The 17,197-nt window shown below is 47.3% G+C and overlaps 1 protein-coding gene across 1 annotated transcript in view; it reads left to right on the top strand.

Moving 5' to 3' along the window:
• LOC144890812 (disabled homolog 2-interacting protein-like) overlaps positions 1-17,197 on the top strand; it is a gene marked incomplete at its 3' end in the record, with an annotated part of 129,530 nt that overhangs the window by 4,970 nt on the left and 107,363 nt on the right. Inside the window, exons 2-4 of the mRNA XM_078772652.1 lie at positions 741-815; positions 5,949-6,019; positions 7,904-8,137. Of these exons, the coding sequence (XP_078628778.1) occupies positions 741-815; positions 5,949-6,019; positions 7,904-8,137 (380 nt within the window). The remainder of the gene's footprint in view (positions 1-740; positions 816-5,948; positions 6,020-7,903; positions 8,138-17,197) is intronic.

Here is a 17,197-nt window from a genome sequence, read left to right as displayed (position 1 = left end):
ATCACCCTGTTTGGAATCAATCAATTATTGAATCACCCTGTTTGGAATCAATCAATTATTGAATCACCCTGTTTGGAATCAATCAATTATTGAATCACCCTGTTTGGAATCAATCAATTATTGAATCACCCTGTTTGGAATCAATCAATTATTGAATCAAGCTTTTCTCTTTCATTCGCTTTTGTGTTCACAATAATGAGACTCCAACACACTGCAAATCAAATGTTATCCGCCAACCGAATCTGAGTTGTGTGTTTGCCAAATGTCGTGTTATCGGAATAATTCTCATCAGTTGTTTGCCTGAACCTAAATCTGCTCGATATGAATTGTGTTCCGTACCTTAATTAACGTGTTAAAGGCTAACCCCCGCTTCAGCGGGGAAAATGGCCTTAAAACGATCATTCATTCATTCATTCATTCACACATTCACACACACTACCCAGATACCCCCCCCCCGCTCTTCCAACCACGTTTGGACAATTTGTATACTAGTCTCAACACCTCCTGCACCACTCACCTGTGCTTATTTAATCGATGTACTTATGATTGGTGCCGTTTTGCCCAAATGTTTGCAGACAAGATCATGAATGGTGATGGTGAAAGGACGATGTGGGCTCACCTATTCACTTCTTGTCATCACACAAAATGTGCATGTTTATCATGTTGTTTAAAGGTGTTTGACTTTGCATGAGGTTCTGATGCCAGATTAACTTGTGCTCCACCATCTTGTTTCCTTTCAGTGAAGTTGATCGACATCCCGACAAAAGATCCACACAATGACTGCGTGGTCCTCGTTATGGAGTGTGTGGAAGCAGGTGAGGTTTCTGACGTCATTTTGCTAATGATCCACTGTTTGTGTCTATCACGTCCAATTTTACTTTCGTAGCTAAATGATTTAGTAATTAGAAAACATGAATTATGATGTCCTGATTGCTGGACCATCTCATTCAGTTCTGACAAATCTCAGTTTCACCCTGTCACTCCCGCACGATTGTCAAAAACAACCAACTGATCTATTTTCCTGGTCAGACACAGGAAGTGGTTCGGCTTCTTGACTTTATAGGCTTCACCATCACCAATGATGTGGATCACATATCACAGCTGACTTCCAAACTGAGCTGCGGTTTCCATCATTCCAAATAATTCCTTAAATTCAAAGCCTACAAGGTGTCTGTGTTGGTCAATGGGGACCGCGTCAGAGCTTTATATTCCACATAATCCAGGAAACCCGTTTGTGATTGTGCAACCTCTCATTTAGGTGAAGAGATGGCAGCATCACAACCTAATTTGGTTTCTGTTAAATAAGAAGCTCTCAACATCATTATCATGTCATGTGATGAGGCTGAAACACATTGCCAGTTCCTCACGTGACAGACGGAGCGGCTCATCTCATTTATGCGGCCTGTCAAAAGACCCAGAGTGTCTTGGAAGATACTGTTAAGTCTGCCGCTCCTTCACGACACAAGTTCCTCCAGTAATCCCCTCCTGATTTAACTCAAAGTGCACACTTTCCACACACACATTTTGGTTCCTCTTTTCTCCCATTTCTGTAACTGCCCTCTGAAAACTATTCAATCACATTCTCCCCTCCAGGACTTATTGCAGGTGGTGCACCACCATCTCATTTCACCCTCCATCCTTTCTTCAATATTTTGCCTTTGTCCATGAACCCTCTTATCATTCTATCCTTGACTTCCAGTGTCTTGTGTTAACCCTCCCCCCCCCCCCCCTCTCTCTCTTTCTCTCTTCTTCACCCACCCCTCTTCCTGTTTTTCTTTTTTGTTTTTTTTTTGCATACAGAATCGAAGCTCGTGAAAGAGCTAACATTTATCACACAAAAAAATCAAACAGACACACAAGGTATCTAATAAGGGGAGCGGTAGACAAGATGGGGAGAGAAGGGGAAGCACACAAACACAACATTTGAGAGCAGGGACATCGGGAAATCTGTGGAAGGGAGAGGGCTTGGGGGGAGGAGGCGTGGGAAGGGGGGGTGGGTGGGGTGGGAGAAGTATAAAACACAAGGGCACTGCAAGGACTTCCAGGAAAGAAGTTGGTATTTCAAAAAAGTGGATCTGGGGTGAAATTAGTGGGGGTAGAAAAGATCAAGGTTTTGGATGGGGGAAGATAAGAGGTGGTGGTGAACAGCTGTTTTAAAGACCTGGAGAGAGGAGTGGGATTGAAGAGAGTGAGGGAGTTTATTACAGAGGTGGGAGAAAAGAGGAATGAAAGAGTGAAGGGGAGCAGAGAGCCTAGATTTTGGCAGTTTAACCATAAGAGGGTTGCAGGCATATCTTGTGTGACCTGTAGGAATATTTGGGGGACAAAGCCCAGAGAGAGCTGGGGGAGCAAGGCCGGAGAGGAGTCGGTAGAAGACAGAAAGACCACCAACCTGCCTGCGGTGAGTAAGTGAAAGGGCCTCGGAGTTAGGTTCATCGCGGGAGATTTCAATGATTCTGAAAGCTTTGTTTTCAACAGCGTCAATATGAGCCAGGTGTGAGGCAGGAGCACCACCCCATCGGGGAGAGCAGTATTCCATTGAGCTTCAGATGAAAGCCTTGTATGTGTTGAGGAGCTCAGGTGTTCCGAGGAAGGACTTCGCACGACGGAGGATGCCCAGTCGGCGACTGGCTTTGAAATACAGATTTGAAATGTGGTTTTCCCAGGAAAGATCATGGTAGATAGTGAGACCCAAAAGCTTGAGTGACAGAGCTTCTTGGAGAGGATTGTTGAGAAATTAGATGGGAGGGTTGTCCAGTCGGTCTTTTCGGAGAGACATAGTGAGAGTGTGAGATTGGTCAGGATTGAAAGACATGTTCCACTTGTTTGCCCAGTCTGTGATTTTGTCGAGGTCTGCAGAGAGTGAGGAGGCTGCAGACTGCCGATCTCAGGGATGAGGAATGGAGCGGCAGAGAGTGGAGTCATCAGCAAAGAGATCGAGAGGATTTTCAAGCGAGTCAGAGAGATCATTGATGAAGACCAGAAAAAGCACAGGGCCCAGAACACTGCCTTGGGGAACTCCAACCTGACCGGGAAGGGGAGATGAGAGAAACCCATTCAGGGCCACATGTTGACTACGACTAGAGAGGAAGTCCGCAAGCCATGCATGGAGATTTCCATGGATACCAAAGGTGGAGAGTTTGGTGTGCAGAGCTGGGTGCCAGACCGTATCGAAGGCACATGATATGTCAAGGGAGACGGCTCTAATTTCCTGTTTGGCACTGAGAACGTCCATCCATTGTTGAGACAGCAGAAGCAGCATGTCCAGAGTAGAGTGACCTGGTCTGAAATCAAATTGGTGATCAGAGATAAAGCCATTGGAGAAGAGGAAAGATTTCATATCTGAAGCAATGATGGATTCCATGACTTTGCTGATAGTTTGGAGAAGGCTGATTGGTCTGTCGTTGCAAGGATCTGTTTTTGCACCTTTTTTGTGTAAAGTGGTGATGTTGGCTGATTTCCAAGCAGATGGCAGATGACCTTGAGCAAAAGAGAGGGTGAAGAGAACATAGAGGGAGTGAAAGAGCGACAGAACAGGATTTTAGGACCCGTGGGCTGATGCCGTCAGGTCCAGTTGCAGAATCACAGTCGAGGGTTGACAGAAACTTTTCCACCTTGTCAGGAGGAAAGGACACAGAGTCCCGGAGCATCTGGCTATGACTGGGTACGGTGGGTACAGAGAGGGATGGGTTTGGGACACAAGATTTAGAGGCAAACACAGAGTTGAGGCATTCAGCTTTTTCACGTGCGGAGTCAGCTGTGTAGCCATTTGAGGTAAGGGAGGGGATGGAGGGGGAACAAACACCAGAAACAGATTTGACCTGACGCCACCAGGATTTGGAAGAGGGAGACAGATTTGATAGTTCCGTCTTGAGAATGGAGAGATATTGTTTCCTGGCTCTCCTGAGGGTGGACACACACTTGTTTCTGGCTTTGTGAAAAGAAATGAGATTTTCTTCCGTTGGATTTGCTTTCCAGGAGGTGAAGGCAAGTTATTTCTGGGCAACAGCCTCACCACAAGATTCCATGTACCATGGACGGGAGGAAGGGTATGACAACTGAAGATGAGATGGGATAAATCTGTGCATGAGAGAGAGCAATTTATTTTGGAAGAATTCCAAGGATGAGTTGATGTCAGAGGCGGGAGAGATGGGAGACCAGTCCAGATGATTTATGGCTGCTTGAAGACCGTGCCAGTTGGCCTGAGTGAAATGCCAGACTCGTCGGCGCTGAGGAGGCTCTCTGAGAATGACCAGAGAGATGTCCACTTTAACTGTTCATTTCCACTGTTCATTCATTCCCCTACTTTTCCACTTTCCACTTTAACATTCCCCTACTGCTCACCGCAGACCCTGGTGTTGGGCTAGCGGCTAGGGTGCCGGCTTAGGATCCTAGGATCCTGGGTTCGAATCTCGGTCGATCGCTGAATTAACGCCAGGGGGGTTGACTCAGCCTGTCATCCTTCCGAGGTCGGCTAATTGAGTACCAGTTCACTGGTAATTCCCTGTTTGTCGTTGAAGGCGGCAAAAAGGGTTGGCGTCAGGAAGGGCATCCGGCCGTAAAACATTGCTTCAAAAAGGGGACCAAAAAAAAAACAAAAAAACAACAACTACCACGGTCCCCGAAAAGGCCAACCCCCGCTTTGCGGGGGAAAATGGCCTCTAAACGGTGGTTTATTCATTCCCCTACTTGTATCCAGCTGTGGCCCTCTATCACCTTGCTCTTCAATGACCTTTGATTTTACAAGCAAATTTTTATCTTTATCATTTTGTGTTTATTTTAGCAATGAAACATTCAAATCTTCAAAAACAAAAGAACTTTTCCTCTCATGCAAAATTCTTCACTCTGCAGTCCTGGATAAAACCACAAACTGGTCAAACAAGTGGAACATGTCTTTCAATCCTGTCATATCTCACACTCTCACTTTGTCTCTTCAAAAATACCGCTACACAATCCTCCCATCTACTTACTCAACAATCCTCTCAAAGAAGTTCTGTCACTCAAGCTTTTGGGTCCCACAAGCTGCCAAGATCTTTCTTGGCAAAACCACATTTCCAAGCTGGCCTCTAAAGCCAGTCACCGACTGGGCATCCACCGTCATAAGAGGTCCTTTTTGGACACCTCTGAGCTCTTCATCATGTACAAAGCTTTCAGCCGCAGCTCAATGGAATACTGCTCTCCCCTCTGACCTGTGCTCCTGCCTCACACCTATCTCGGCTTCACGCTGTTGAATCCAAAGGTTTCAGAATCATTGGAATCTCCCGTGATGAAGCTGATTCTGAGGGCCTTTCATTCGCTCACCGCAGGCCGGTTGGTGGTCTTTCTGTCTTCTATTGACTCTTCTATGGCCTAGCTCCCCCAGCTCTGTCTGTGCTCTGCACCGCAAACATTCCTGCAGGAGGCACAAGATCTGCAGGCAACCCTCTTCTGGTGAAACTACCAAAATCAATACTCTCGGCTTACCTTCACTCTTTCATTCCTTTTTCTCTCACCTCTGCAACAAACTCCCTCACTCTATTCAATCCCACTTATCCCTCCAGGTCTTCAAAACAGCTGTTCATCACCATCTCTTATCTTACCCCATCCAAAACCTTGATCTTTTCCACCCCCGATAAAACACTCCAAATCTGACTCTTTGAATCTCTAACTTTTTTCCTGTAATTCCGAGTCGTGTTCATTTGCGTTATACAGGGTACTCCCCCCCACTCCCTCCTCCCCAGTCCTCTACCTTCCACAGATCGACCGCCGTCCCTGTTCTCTGCTGTTTTTGTGCTTGTGTGGTTCCCTCTCACTCCCCTCTTGTCGCTCGCTCCCTTCATTGCATGTTTTATGTGTCTGAGCATGTTTTCATGTTTAATGTGTTCGCTCCACAGAAGCCTCGATTCTGTACACACTTTTTTTTTTATCTCATTGCCTTGCCATTGTATGTTTCTGTCTGCTGTGTGCAGGTTCACTCGCTTCCCAAATTCATTTTCTGAGGAACTTTACAGAAAGAATGTTGTGGTTTCCCATGAAACAGGTGAGCAGAAGTTGGTTACTATTTAGAGCAGAGGTTGGAGCAGAACTTGGTAAAATACCCATTCCATTCCTCATTCCACCCTCATTGTGATGTTTATTGTCATGGTTTGAAATATGACAGAAATAATTAAACTCAAAATTGTAAAATCTCAACAACCACAATCTGTGTCCATGTTTGACTATTTCATCTCCTCCTCCCTCCAGATGGCTGATGCTTTTGAGTACATGCACTCCCAGAACATTGTGCACAGGGATATAAAGGTAACCAAATACACCAGTGCAGACCGTGATACGTTCTACGTAAGACTACAATGAAAACCATTTTTGGTGCAGCAAAGGAAGGAATGGAGTGGGAAGTGGAGGGGGCAGGAATGAACAAAATTCATATTGTTGGGTGAAACCTACAATGGAGGGAAAGAGGTCGGGATCTGTCACATATGGACCATTTTTGTGTTCATTATAGAATGATTTAAACTTCAAATATAAATAGAAAGTAAGAAATAAAAATTAAATACCCATTCCAGCCCGGTTGTAGTCTGTGAAAAAGACTGCCACCCACTGTTGGAATTTGTGTGTAATTTTGATATCTATTCACGGTGGTCCCAGAATCCACTTACACACACTATCTTATGGTCTCTTGTCCATAAATGCTGTTCTACCTTAACCTTCTCCACCTTATTCAGATTATTACCTCATAAGAGGTCTAATACTCTGCCCCTCATGGGATTATCGACAAACTGAATTGAAAAGAAATCCTGGAAAAGATCATGAAATTTCTCCTCTACCCTTCCCGTTTCTGAACCCAGTCTATCCCTGGCAAATTAATATCACCCACAATCAGCACTCTTCCCTCACCACAATACTGTTATGAATTTTGGGGTAGGCATATATCGATTTAGGTAGATCTGCATCGGTATCAGGCCTGGGTCAGGGGGGGCGGGGGCGGAGGAACAAGAGCAGACAGAACCAAGCGGTTCGCGCTGAGCAGAGCCGCGTCGGACGGAGCCTGATCGACCAACGCTGCAGATAGATAAGACGCACCACAGAACACTACACGATGATTCTTTTATTTGAATATTCCTTCATCCGTGTATTTGAAGTGAGATAATGGGCCGTCCCGATTTGGAACATTTATCTTGTCGCGTTTCGTTGTTCTCGGTTCCGTTTAATAAATATTTCTTTTTGTGCCATAAATTCCGTGTTCGTTCGTAAGTTAATTTCCACAGGGAGAAGACATCGGACCGTGAAGGTAATCGGCATAATCCCCCAATCCCCTTCTCGTGTATGATCCGCCATCAATTGGGAAACGCCTCGTTAAGTTCGATTATCCATCCGTGGCGTGCTCTCGGTGTTGCCTGAGCCAGCCACACGACAATACTTTTTGAATTCTTCATGAATCTTTCAATCTTACTCTTCCGTCACACCAGGAGCCTGATTATACGTGACTAACTACTCTTCCATCCCTAATCTCTATCCACACAGAACACTTCATTAATTCCATGCTTCAGATCGCCTTTTTCTCTTGATATAATATTGTCCCTTACCGAGATTGCGAAACTTCTTCTAAGTTTCTCTTTCCTTTCACACCACATCTTGTGGCCTTCGATTCCTGTCATTTAGCTCAACAAAGTCTCACTTCCTGTGACTTTGTACTCCTCATTTGGATATCGTTTGTAAACCTCGCTTTCTACTCTCGCTTCAGCTGCCTCCATATTATGTAAACTCCTGACAGAAATTGATAGAGGATGTTTTTATAAAACCTTTCTCTTTCTGGAATTTTTTTTCCTGCCTTCCCTTCACATTTACATTTACGTCTTTCCTTCAGTGTAATATATCACCAAAGGTTTCATGTTTTTTCACACATTGACTTCTGTTTATTCTCCAGCTACAAAACGTGCTTTTCAGCAATGAGGGGATCGTGAAGGTCATCGACTTCAACATGGCCACACCTTTCGTACATCGTAAAAAATTTTACGATGACTGGGGCACACCTGCCTATATGGCACCTGAGATCACAGAGCATGGATACGAAGGTCCCCCAGTCGATGTGTGGGCACTTGGCGTCCTCTTCACAAAATTATTTGATGGACTTCGATTTGATGGACATAATATTATTGAAGTGAGTATTCTTACCTCCGCCACCAAAGGTGGATGGAGGTTATGTTTTCACCCCTGTCTGTCTGTTTGTTTGTGAAAAAAATATCTCCAAAAGTTTCGGACGGATTCTGACGAAATTTGGCAGAAAGGTAGCGTATGTGACAAGGACGAAATGATTAGATGTTGGTGAAGATCCGGATTCGGACCCGGCAAGTATAATTTTTTTTAACGATTCTTCACCATTGGGAGATAGGGCCAAAAACTATATACAGCAGATCTCAAAAAGTTGTTGACAGATGATTTTGATGAAATGTGATTCTGTATTGTGATTTTCTGGTCTACTCTGGGATACAAAACGTAAACTTTTCACCTGGCGGTGGTATGCTCTCAACTGAGTGCCGTTCTAGTTTGTATTGGTGTCATGATTATGAATGTGGTGTGAAAGGAAATGCTGAGACTCTGAGTGTGTTGCGCGAAGGGAGTCGAGTGTTTCACACACAGTGCCTTGAGAAGGTATTGTCGCGTCGACCCTGTCGTGAACACCTCAGGGTGACGGATGGCCAAAAACGAGCTTCACACTCCGAGGCGAAGACTCCAATCTCTGGCGGAATTGTCTTTGGAGCTCGTGGGAAAGGCTCGAGGTCTTATCTGATCGGAAACACACGTGGTCATCCGATTACACAGACACAGTGAATAAAATGTACAAATAAATTTATTTACACAAATAATGAACAAAGGAAAACGTGAGGTAACTCATGAAACTAAACAGACGTCTCCACACTCTGACGCACACAACCAACAAGGGGGAATGATAAAGTAAAGAAAATAAACGTTTTATTATCGGCCAAACTCAGCCCCATGTCCAAACAAGGGCGTCAAATTCCAATCGGGGTTCACAGCGACCCAAAGCCGTGCGCAGGGAGGTACCCAAGATGGCACATATCACCTCAGCCCTTTTTCTCCTTCCTTAGCCGTTCCGAGCTCCAGCTGTTTTGAAACTAACGTCTCAGCACACGACGTATCCAACGTAATCGTCCTCGACCCACAAATCACTCCAACCACGAGCGTAAGCGACCTCCGTGGCCCACTCAGCAGGAGAGAAGCAAGAATGCGACAGCTCATTATCTAGCACCGAGAAGACGACAAGATGGCGTGGCCTCTCAGCTACAGGCCATCGAGGGTGCAGAGCCCAGTCTTTTGGGAATGTTCGCATGACTTTCCCTTGCCGATTGGCGAATGTGCTAGGTTTGTCGGACCTGGTAGCGTTGAGTGAACTGATCCATTTACCGTGCTTGTTGCAGTTTGCTTGTCAAGTGCCTTTTTTGATTCAATAACAACGAAGGGAAAAACCACAGGGCAATTACACACTGGGTTTAGCCTGATGGACCCTATCTTGTCAGCATAGCTCCACACATGGAGAGACATATACAATCTACCCCGGACATTCGGCCTACTTAGATACAGAGGTGGTTCTACACGATATTCGGAGAACGCGAGCTGACACAATTTATATATCAAATAAGATATGTCATGCCTACACCCACACACGTAACACAGCCCGCCCCTCACCCCAGGTTCAATGCAGGCATTACCGTTCCAGCCTTAACACTTACCGACTCGCACTTAATTAGCCTTTGAAATAAATTCATCCACCGTTTGCCCTTCACGTGACTCGTGGTGGTCCCTCTCGGCTCTCCCCCCATTGGTATTTTTGTGCACATAAGATTGTTCACGGTTCTGTTTAAATATTATTTAAATATGTATAACCTTTCCCCTTCAGTGTTTTACTCAGTGGTATTTTACAACACGCTGTTTTTCTTCCTATTTAAAAGGCTTTTCTCAATTTCCTCTCCAACTCATTCCACCTCAAAAAAAAGAAATTCAATATCTTATACGTCTCCCTCACTACATGGTCTAAATTCACATTCATTCCATCCCTCCTCCATCATTCTGAACCGGATTGCTAACTTGAAAATCACAACAAACCCAATTTGTTTTCAATGTTCGTCTTTCATTAATCATCCACTTTCTAAACTCCCCTCTTGCCCCTCCCATCCAAATCCCTCCCCTTGCACCTACACTCCTAAACTCCCCCCTTGCCCTTCCACTCCTGAACTCCCCCCTTGCCCTTCCCCTCCTAAACTCCCCCCTCACTCCTCCCCTTCAAAACTCCCCCCCAACCCCTCCCATTCAAATCTCCCCCCATACCATTCCTCTCCAATTCTCCCTCCTCCCCCCCTCCTCCTCAAAGCTGCCTCCTCCCCACTTCATCTCCCTTCTATCTCATACCTCCACCCCCCCCCCCAACCTTCTTCTTTCCTCTGCCCCCCCTCAAACAACCCCTCACTGTGCCTCATCCCTTCACCTTCAAACCTTTCATCCTCCTCATCCTTCCCTTTCTTGGAACTCTTCTGCAATCGCTGACACACTAACAACTGCTCTCCCTACCTCCCCCTCTCATCCTTCATCTTACCCTACTCCTCCCCTCCCCTGTCCTGTACCCGATGCTCCCCCTCTCTCTTCATTAACGGTATGGACCTCAAACATCCGGGGCCTTCGCTCAAACCTGACTGATCTCTCCATACAGGTTGCTTCTGACAATCCAGACTTGATCTGCTTCACAGAGACTTTCCTCCTTCAAGATGTCTCTGATTCCTTAATATCTCTGCCTGGTTACTCCCTCCTCCGGTATGATAGACCTGAGCCTCGGCCTGGTGGTGGGGTGGCTATCTTTATCAAAAACTCTCTTCCTCACTCTCCTTGCACTGCCCTCTCTCCTCCTCACCCCCAGGAGTACCTCTGGCTACGGCTTCCTCTCCGCTCCCACCTTTTGTTCATATGTGTTCTGTACCGTCCCCCAAACAGTGATGACTCCATCTACATTTCACTGTCTGACAACATGGACCAACTTCTATCCACTCATCCCAACTCTCTCTTCCTCATATGTGGTGACTTCAATTGTCATCATGCCACCTGGTTGGGTGTGGGTTCCTCTCTCACCAGTCATGGCACCTCAGCAAAGGACTTCTGTGACTCACTGGGATTGACACAATCTGTCAATTTCCCGACCCGGATCTCAGCCAATGGAGTATCTTCTCTTCTAGACTTGGTTATGACTAACTTCCCTGCTAATGTCTGCTGCTCTTCTTCTGCTCCAATCGGTTCTTCTGATCATGTGCTTGTCAAAGTGGACATCTCTCTGGCCATTCTCAGAGAGCCTCCTCAGCATCGACGAGTCTGGCATTTCACTCAGGCCGACTGGGACGGTCTTCAAGCAGCCATCAATCGTCTGGATTGGTCTCCCATCTCCACTGCCTCTGACATCAATTCTTCCTGGGAATTCTTCCAAAGCAAACTGATCTCTCTCATGCACAGATTTATCCCATCTCGCCTTCAGTTGTCTTACCCTTCCTCCCGTCCATGGTACACTGAATCTTGTGGTGAGGCAGTTGCCCTGAAACAACTTGCCTTTGCCTCTTGGAAGGCTAATCCAACTGAAGGAAATCTCAGTTCCTTCCACCAAGCTCGGAACAAGTGTGTGTCTACCCTCAGGAGTGCCAGGAAGCACTATCTCTCCTCACTCAAGGATGAACTCTCAAACCTGTCTCCTTCCTCCAAATCCTGGTGGCGTCTGGTCAAATCCGTTTCTGGTGTTTGTTCCCCCTCCATCCCCTCCCTTACCTCAAATGGCCACACAGTTGACATCGCACGTGACAAAGCCGAATGCCTCAACTCTGTGTTTGCCTCAAAATCCTTAGTCCCAAACCCATCTCTCTCTGTTCCCACCTTTCCCAGTCAAACCAAACTGCTCCTGGACTCTGTGACCTTCTCTCCTGACAAGGTGGAGAAGTTTTTATCAAACCTCGACTCTGATTCTGCAACTGGACCAGATGGCATCAGCCCACGGGTCCTAAAATACCGCTCTGCCGCTCTATCTCACCCTCTCTCTGTTCTTTTCACCCTATCTTTTGCCAGCATCCTGGAAATCAGCAAACATTACCGCTTTACACAAAAAAGGTGCAAAAACAGATCCTTGCAACTACAGACCAATCAGCCTGCTCCCAATTATCAGCAAAGTCATGGAATCCATCATTGCTTCGGATATGAAATCTTTCCTCTTCTCCAATGGCTTGATCTCTGATCATCAATTTGGTTTCAGACCAGGTCACTCTACTCTGGACATGCTGCTTCTGCTGTCTCAACAATGGATGGAGGTCCTCAATGCCAAACAGGAAATCAGAGCTGTCTCCCTTGACATATCACGTGCCTTCGATACGGTCTGGCACCCAGCTCTGCTCACCAAACTCTCCTCCTATGGTATCCATGGAAATCTCCATGCATGGCTTGCGGACTTCCTCTCTGGTCGTAGTCAACGTGTGGCCCTGAATGGATTTCTCTCATCTCCCCTTCCCGGTCAGGTTGGAGTTCCCCAAGGCAGTGTTCTGGGCCCTGTGCTTTTTCTGGTCTTTATCAATGATCTCTCCGACTCTCTGGAAAATCCTCTGTATCTCTTTGCTGATGACTCCACTCTCTGCCGCTCCATTCCTCTTCCCTCAGATCGGCAGTCTGCAGCCTCCTCACTCTCTGAAGACCTGGACAAAATCACAGACTGGTCAAACATGTGGAACATGTCTTTCAATCCTGACAAATCTCACTCTCTTACTATGTCTCTCCGAAAAGATCGACTGGACAACCCTCCCATCTACTTTCTCAACAATCCTCTCCAAGAAGTTCTGTCGCTCAAGCTTTTGGGTCTCACCATCTGCCATGATCTTTCTTGGGAAAACCACATTTCCAAGCTGGCCTCCAAAGCCAGTCGCCGACTGGGCATCCTCCGTCGTGCGAAGTCCTTCCTAGGCACACCTGAGCTCCTCACCACATACAAGGCTTTCATCCGCAGCTCAATGGAATACTGTTCTCCCCTATGGTGCTCCTGCCTCACACCTGGCTCGGCTTCACGCTGTTGAATCCAAAGCTTTCAGAATCATTGGAATCTCCCGCGATGAAGCTATCTCTGAGGGCCTTTCACTCACTCACCGCAGGCAGGTAGGTGGTCTTTCTGTCTTCTACCGACTCCTCTCCAGCCTTGCTCCCCCAGCTCTCTCTGTGCTCTGTCCCCCAAATATTCCCACAGGTCGCACAAGATCTGCCAGCCACCCTCTGATGGTTAAACTGCCGAAATCTCGGCTCTCTGCTCACCTTCACTCTTTCATTCCTCTTTTCTCCCGCCTCTGGAACAAACTCCCACACTCACTTCAATCACACTCCTCCCTCCAGGTCTTCAAAACAGCTGTTCACCACCATCTCTTATCTCCCCCATCCAAAACCTTGATCTTTTCTACCCCCACTAATTCACCCCATATCCACCTTGTTTGAAATTCCAACTTCTTTCCTGGAAGTCTTGGCAGTGTCCATATGTTTTATACCTCTCCCACCCCCCCCCCCCTTCCCATGCCTCCCCCCCAAAGCCCTCTCCCTCCCACAGTTCTCTCGATGTCTCCATGTCTCTCGGTCCCTGCTCTCAAATGTTGTGTTTGTGTCCTTCCCCCTCTCTCCCCATCTTGTCTACCGCTCCCGATGTTATTTGTTTTGTGTGTCTGTTTGTCTTTCTGTGTGATTAATGTTCGCTCTTTCACGAGCCTCGATCTTGTATACAAAAAAAAAGAAAAAAAATTAGGAGGGGCTGTGGGAAATGAGCCGTAGCTGACTTACCTGTTCTTTCCGCTCTACCCCCCTTAGCAACCATTCAAATATTTGAGTTGAGTTGAGTCCTTGCTCCTAACTCCTGGGCGGGAAGAAAAATGTCACCACACAAAACCACTCTTTCTTACTCACACACCTTAATCAAAGACCATGAACATTTGTACAACCCCTGTATCTCTCTAAAGACCACTTTCCACAATGCCCAACAAAGATGCTACAATGCCCAACATTACCTGCGGAGCCATCCCAATGTACGCAAATTTCTGCGGGCCCTGTCTTGGTGGAACAGGTGAGTGACATGATGCGCTGGATCTTCCCCCATTCACTCACATAAACCCACGATAATCAATCATACACATTTCAATAATCACAACACTTTTTCCAACCCCCCTGCAAAACCATGGCTTCCGTGTCATTACCCACAAGTGTGAACCTCAATTACGTAGCTGGGCGGTACCGTACACGCAAGATGGTGGGGGCACTTCAGGCTTTGGTGCCCGCAGTCCAAAAGGTGTACATTTTGACTGACTTCTTCACTCCCCCTTACCCTATTTTAACTATATGCCCCTGACAGCCAAACAGCTCCTTATCTGTCGTCCTGCCAGGAACGGTATCCGCACCAGACTCCCTTGGCCTCAGGCTGTCACAGCCTCTGGGCCGCCAGGGGTCTCAATACCCGCTGGTGGCCCAACCAGACCCCCTCTGACCGGTTTCCAATTTCCGACACCACCGGCTGCCAGGGACAAATTACCTCGGGGGGGGGGGGGGGGGGGGGAGGAGGGGGGGCGCAGTCACCACTCATCCAGAGCTTGATCCATTCCTATGGACACACTCACCTTCCCCACCCACAAAATCCAAAATAACATTCATTCCCCTGCTGCCATTCAATTCTCAACACAGTCACGCAATAAAGATGTTGGTATTTGTTGGTGTACTGCCATGGCCTGCTTATGTTGTGTTTCCCATATTCACTCTTCCAAACACAATTCAATCTTTATTCTCACGACAATACAAAAACACCAAAACGTTTACACATATACAATCGCCACCCAAAAGACACTTTGTGGCGCTCAAACCGATTCCCTCACCAACCATGTCGTCACTCTCATCCTCCCCATTCCAAATGACTCATTTTCCAATTTGTGAGCAAGTATCAAATACTTGGGACAGTAAACATTAAGGCCTTACCTAAAGTGCAGGTAGTCACAGGTTGGTCGGGTCCAAGAGTGTCATCCACCCTGCCGAATTTCCAAATTTACCCATGGGGCCAACCAATTTCCTACAAATTTCCTTTTATCCAACTGTACTGACAAGCATGTGGACCCGCCTCCTCCGGTGACTTTTATTACACGACTAAACTTGGTTACGACAGCTCTGCCCCTCTACTGTGCGAGGGCTATCGGGACAAGTTGAACAGCCAGACCGCCAACATGGCTAACAAGTGTCCACAAGGGCGTGACCCACCATCCATCCTTCAGCCTCCTGTGAGGACCACAGCTCCACTGGCCCAAGCTGGCCAACGTGGTGAGCACCTGCCGCCAACTTCGCCATTACCAAGGCCTCAGACATGAGGAGCACTGTCGTAGTGCATGGCATCCCCATCATGTCCCCTGCACCTCCTCGCATCCCCCAGTTCGACCAAATGTGCAGCCCCCAGTGTCCAACCACATTTGACCTCACCAAAGGTCTAGTTGACAGTCGTATTCAACCAAGAAACTCAATCCCAGAAGACATGGTCGCACACCTCGGCCACCCATACCACCACATTGACCTCCAGACTGCCCAACTCTGTTTTTACAACTCCGCATCCCAATATTGGCGCCGTCACCACCATAGCCATTTGAAGGCTGTGTCCTGAATACCTATCAATTTTTTTCCCAGCCTCCAACACTTTGGTCTAACGAGGATTAATTTCGATCATTCGTATTAGGTCAACACAATTGTAATGAAATAATCGATTGTCCTCTGCATGGGATTACAATGAAGAATATTTTTAATTCTCGGTGTGGTAGAATTTTAATCCACAACCTCTCAAGATATAGAGCTTTATGGAAAGCAATCTCCACATCATCTACAACAAGGAATAAGCAATACATTAGAACTCCAAACATAATTCCCGAGCACTTCTCAGGCAAGCCCATAAGCAACATTAGTCAACTTACCAACTCAAGTCCAGTCACATTTAATAGCGCAGTAATCCCTCACTCCCAAAGCCGTCCCTCTTATAGGGAAGCCCCACTACTAGAGAGGGAATTACAATGAGGATCTCCTCCTTCATTTCATCACACTCGGGAGAGGGGGTCTGGCACAAAGAACATACCAAAGATACAGAGGTACTTGGAGTACCTTCAAAAGTACATTAAAATAACATCAAATACAGAACAGTAACATCATTTAGACCAGGACCTCTCTCACCCTCCCTCTCTCAGTGGTCTCAATTTTATACTCTCGAACATGGCCGATTATCTCATCAACAAGGCCACAGCAGATGTAATGTTTTGAATTATGCCGCAGTAGACCAAAGGTTGTGTCACGTACAAGCGATAGGGATTGCAGACATCTTAGAGCCCAGGGCGTCTTGACCTTTGTATGGACATTCATATATTTAGTTACTAGCAGAGGTACCCGGCTTTGCACGGGAGTGGGAGGAGGAGGGGAGGGGGAAGAGGAGGGGAGGGGAACGGGGGGGAGGGGGGAGGGGGAAGCGGGGGAGGAGGAGGGGAGGGGGAAGAGGAGGGGAGGGGAATGGGGGGGGAGGGGGAAGGGGGGGAGGGGGGGAGGGGAAGGGGGGGAGGGAAGGGTGCGGGGGTGCCCAGGGGAAGAAGGGCCCCTCCCCTCCCCCTCCCCCCCCTTTCCCCTCCCCCCCTCCCCTCCCCCCTTCCCCCTCCCCCTCCCCTTTCCCCCTCCCCCTCCCCCCCTCCCATCCCCTTCCCCCTCGTTCCCCTCCCCTTCTCTTCCCCCTCCCCTCCTCCTCCCCCTTCACACCAGGGGGGTTGACTCAGCCTGTCATCCCACCGAGGTCGGAAGTCGGAACTCATTGTCGTCAAATAAATGTAGCCTGTATGTTTCACTCTTTGTCACATGCCGTTGGTCCCATGTCAATCGGATGAAGTTGAAAAATTAACGTTACGAAGGTTCTCTGGGACGTACTGATTCCGAATAATGAAGTTGAAAAATTAACGTTCCGAAATACGCTAATTACGCTAACAGAAGCGCTGGAGGGAGCACTGCGCTCCCTCCCTTAGATTCCCTCCCTCTTCTGCTAGCGCTAATTACGCGTAACACACTAATTTTAAAACCCGAAGTTTTTTTAATTTTAAGGTGTGCTGTAGTCAGAAGCGCTAGAAGCGCTGCGCTCCCTCCGTTCGAATACCTCTCT

The sequence above is a fragment of the Myxine glutinosa genome, chromosome 2 (assembly GCF_964187855.1).
Source record: "Myxine glutinosa chromosome 2, kmMyxGlut1.1, whole genome shotgun sequence".
In the NCBI taxonomy this organism is placed as follows: domain Eukaryota; kingdom Metazoa; phylum Chordata; class Myxini; order Myxiniformes; family Myxinidae; genus Myxine; species Myxine glutinosa.
Note: the sequence above shows the minus strand (reverse complement) of the source record. Positions and strands in the feature narration are given on the sequence as shown.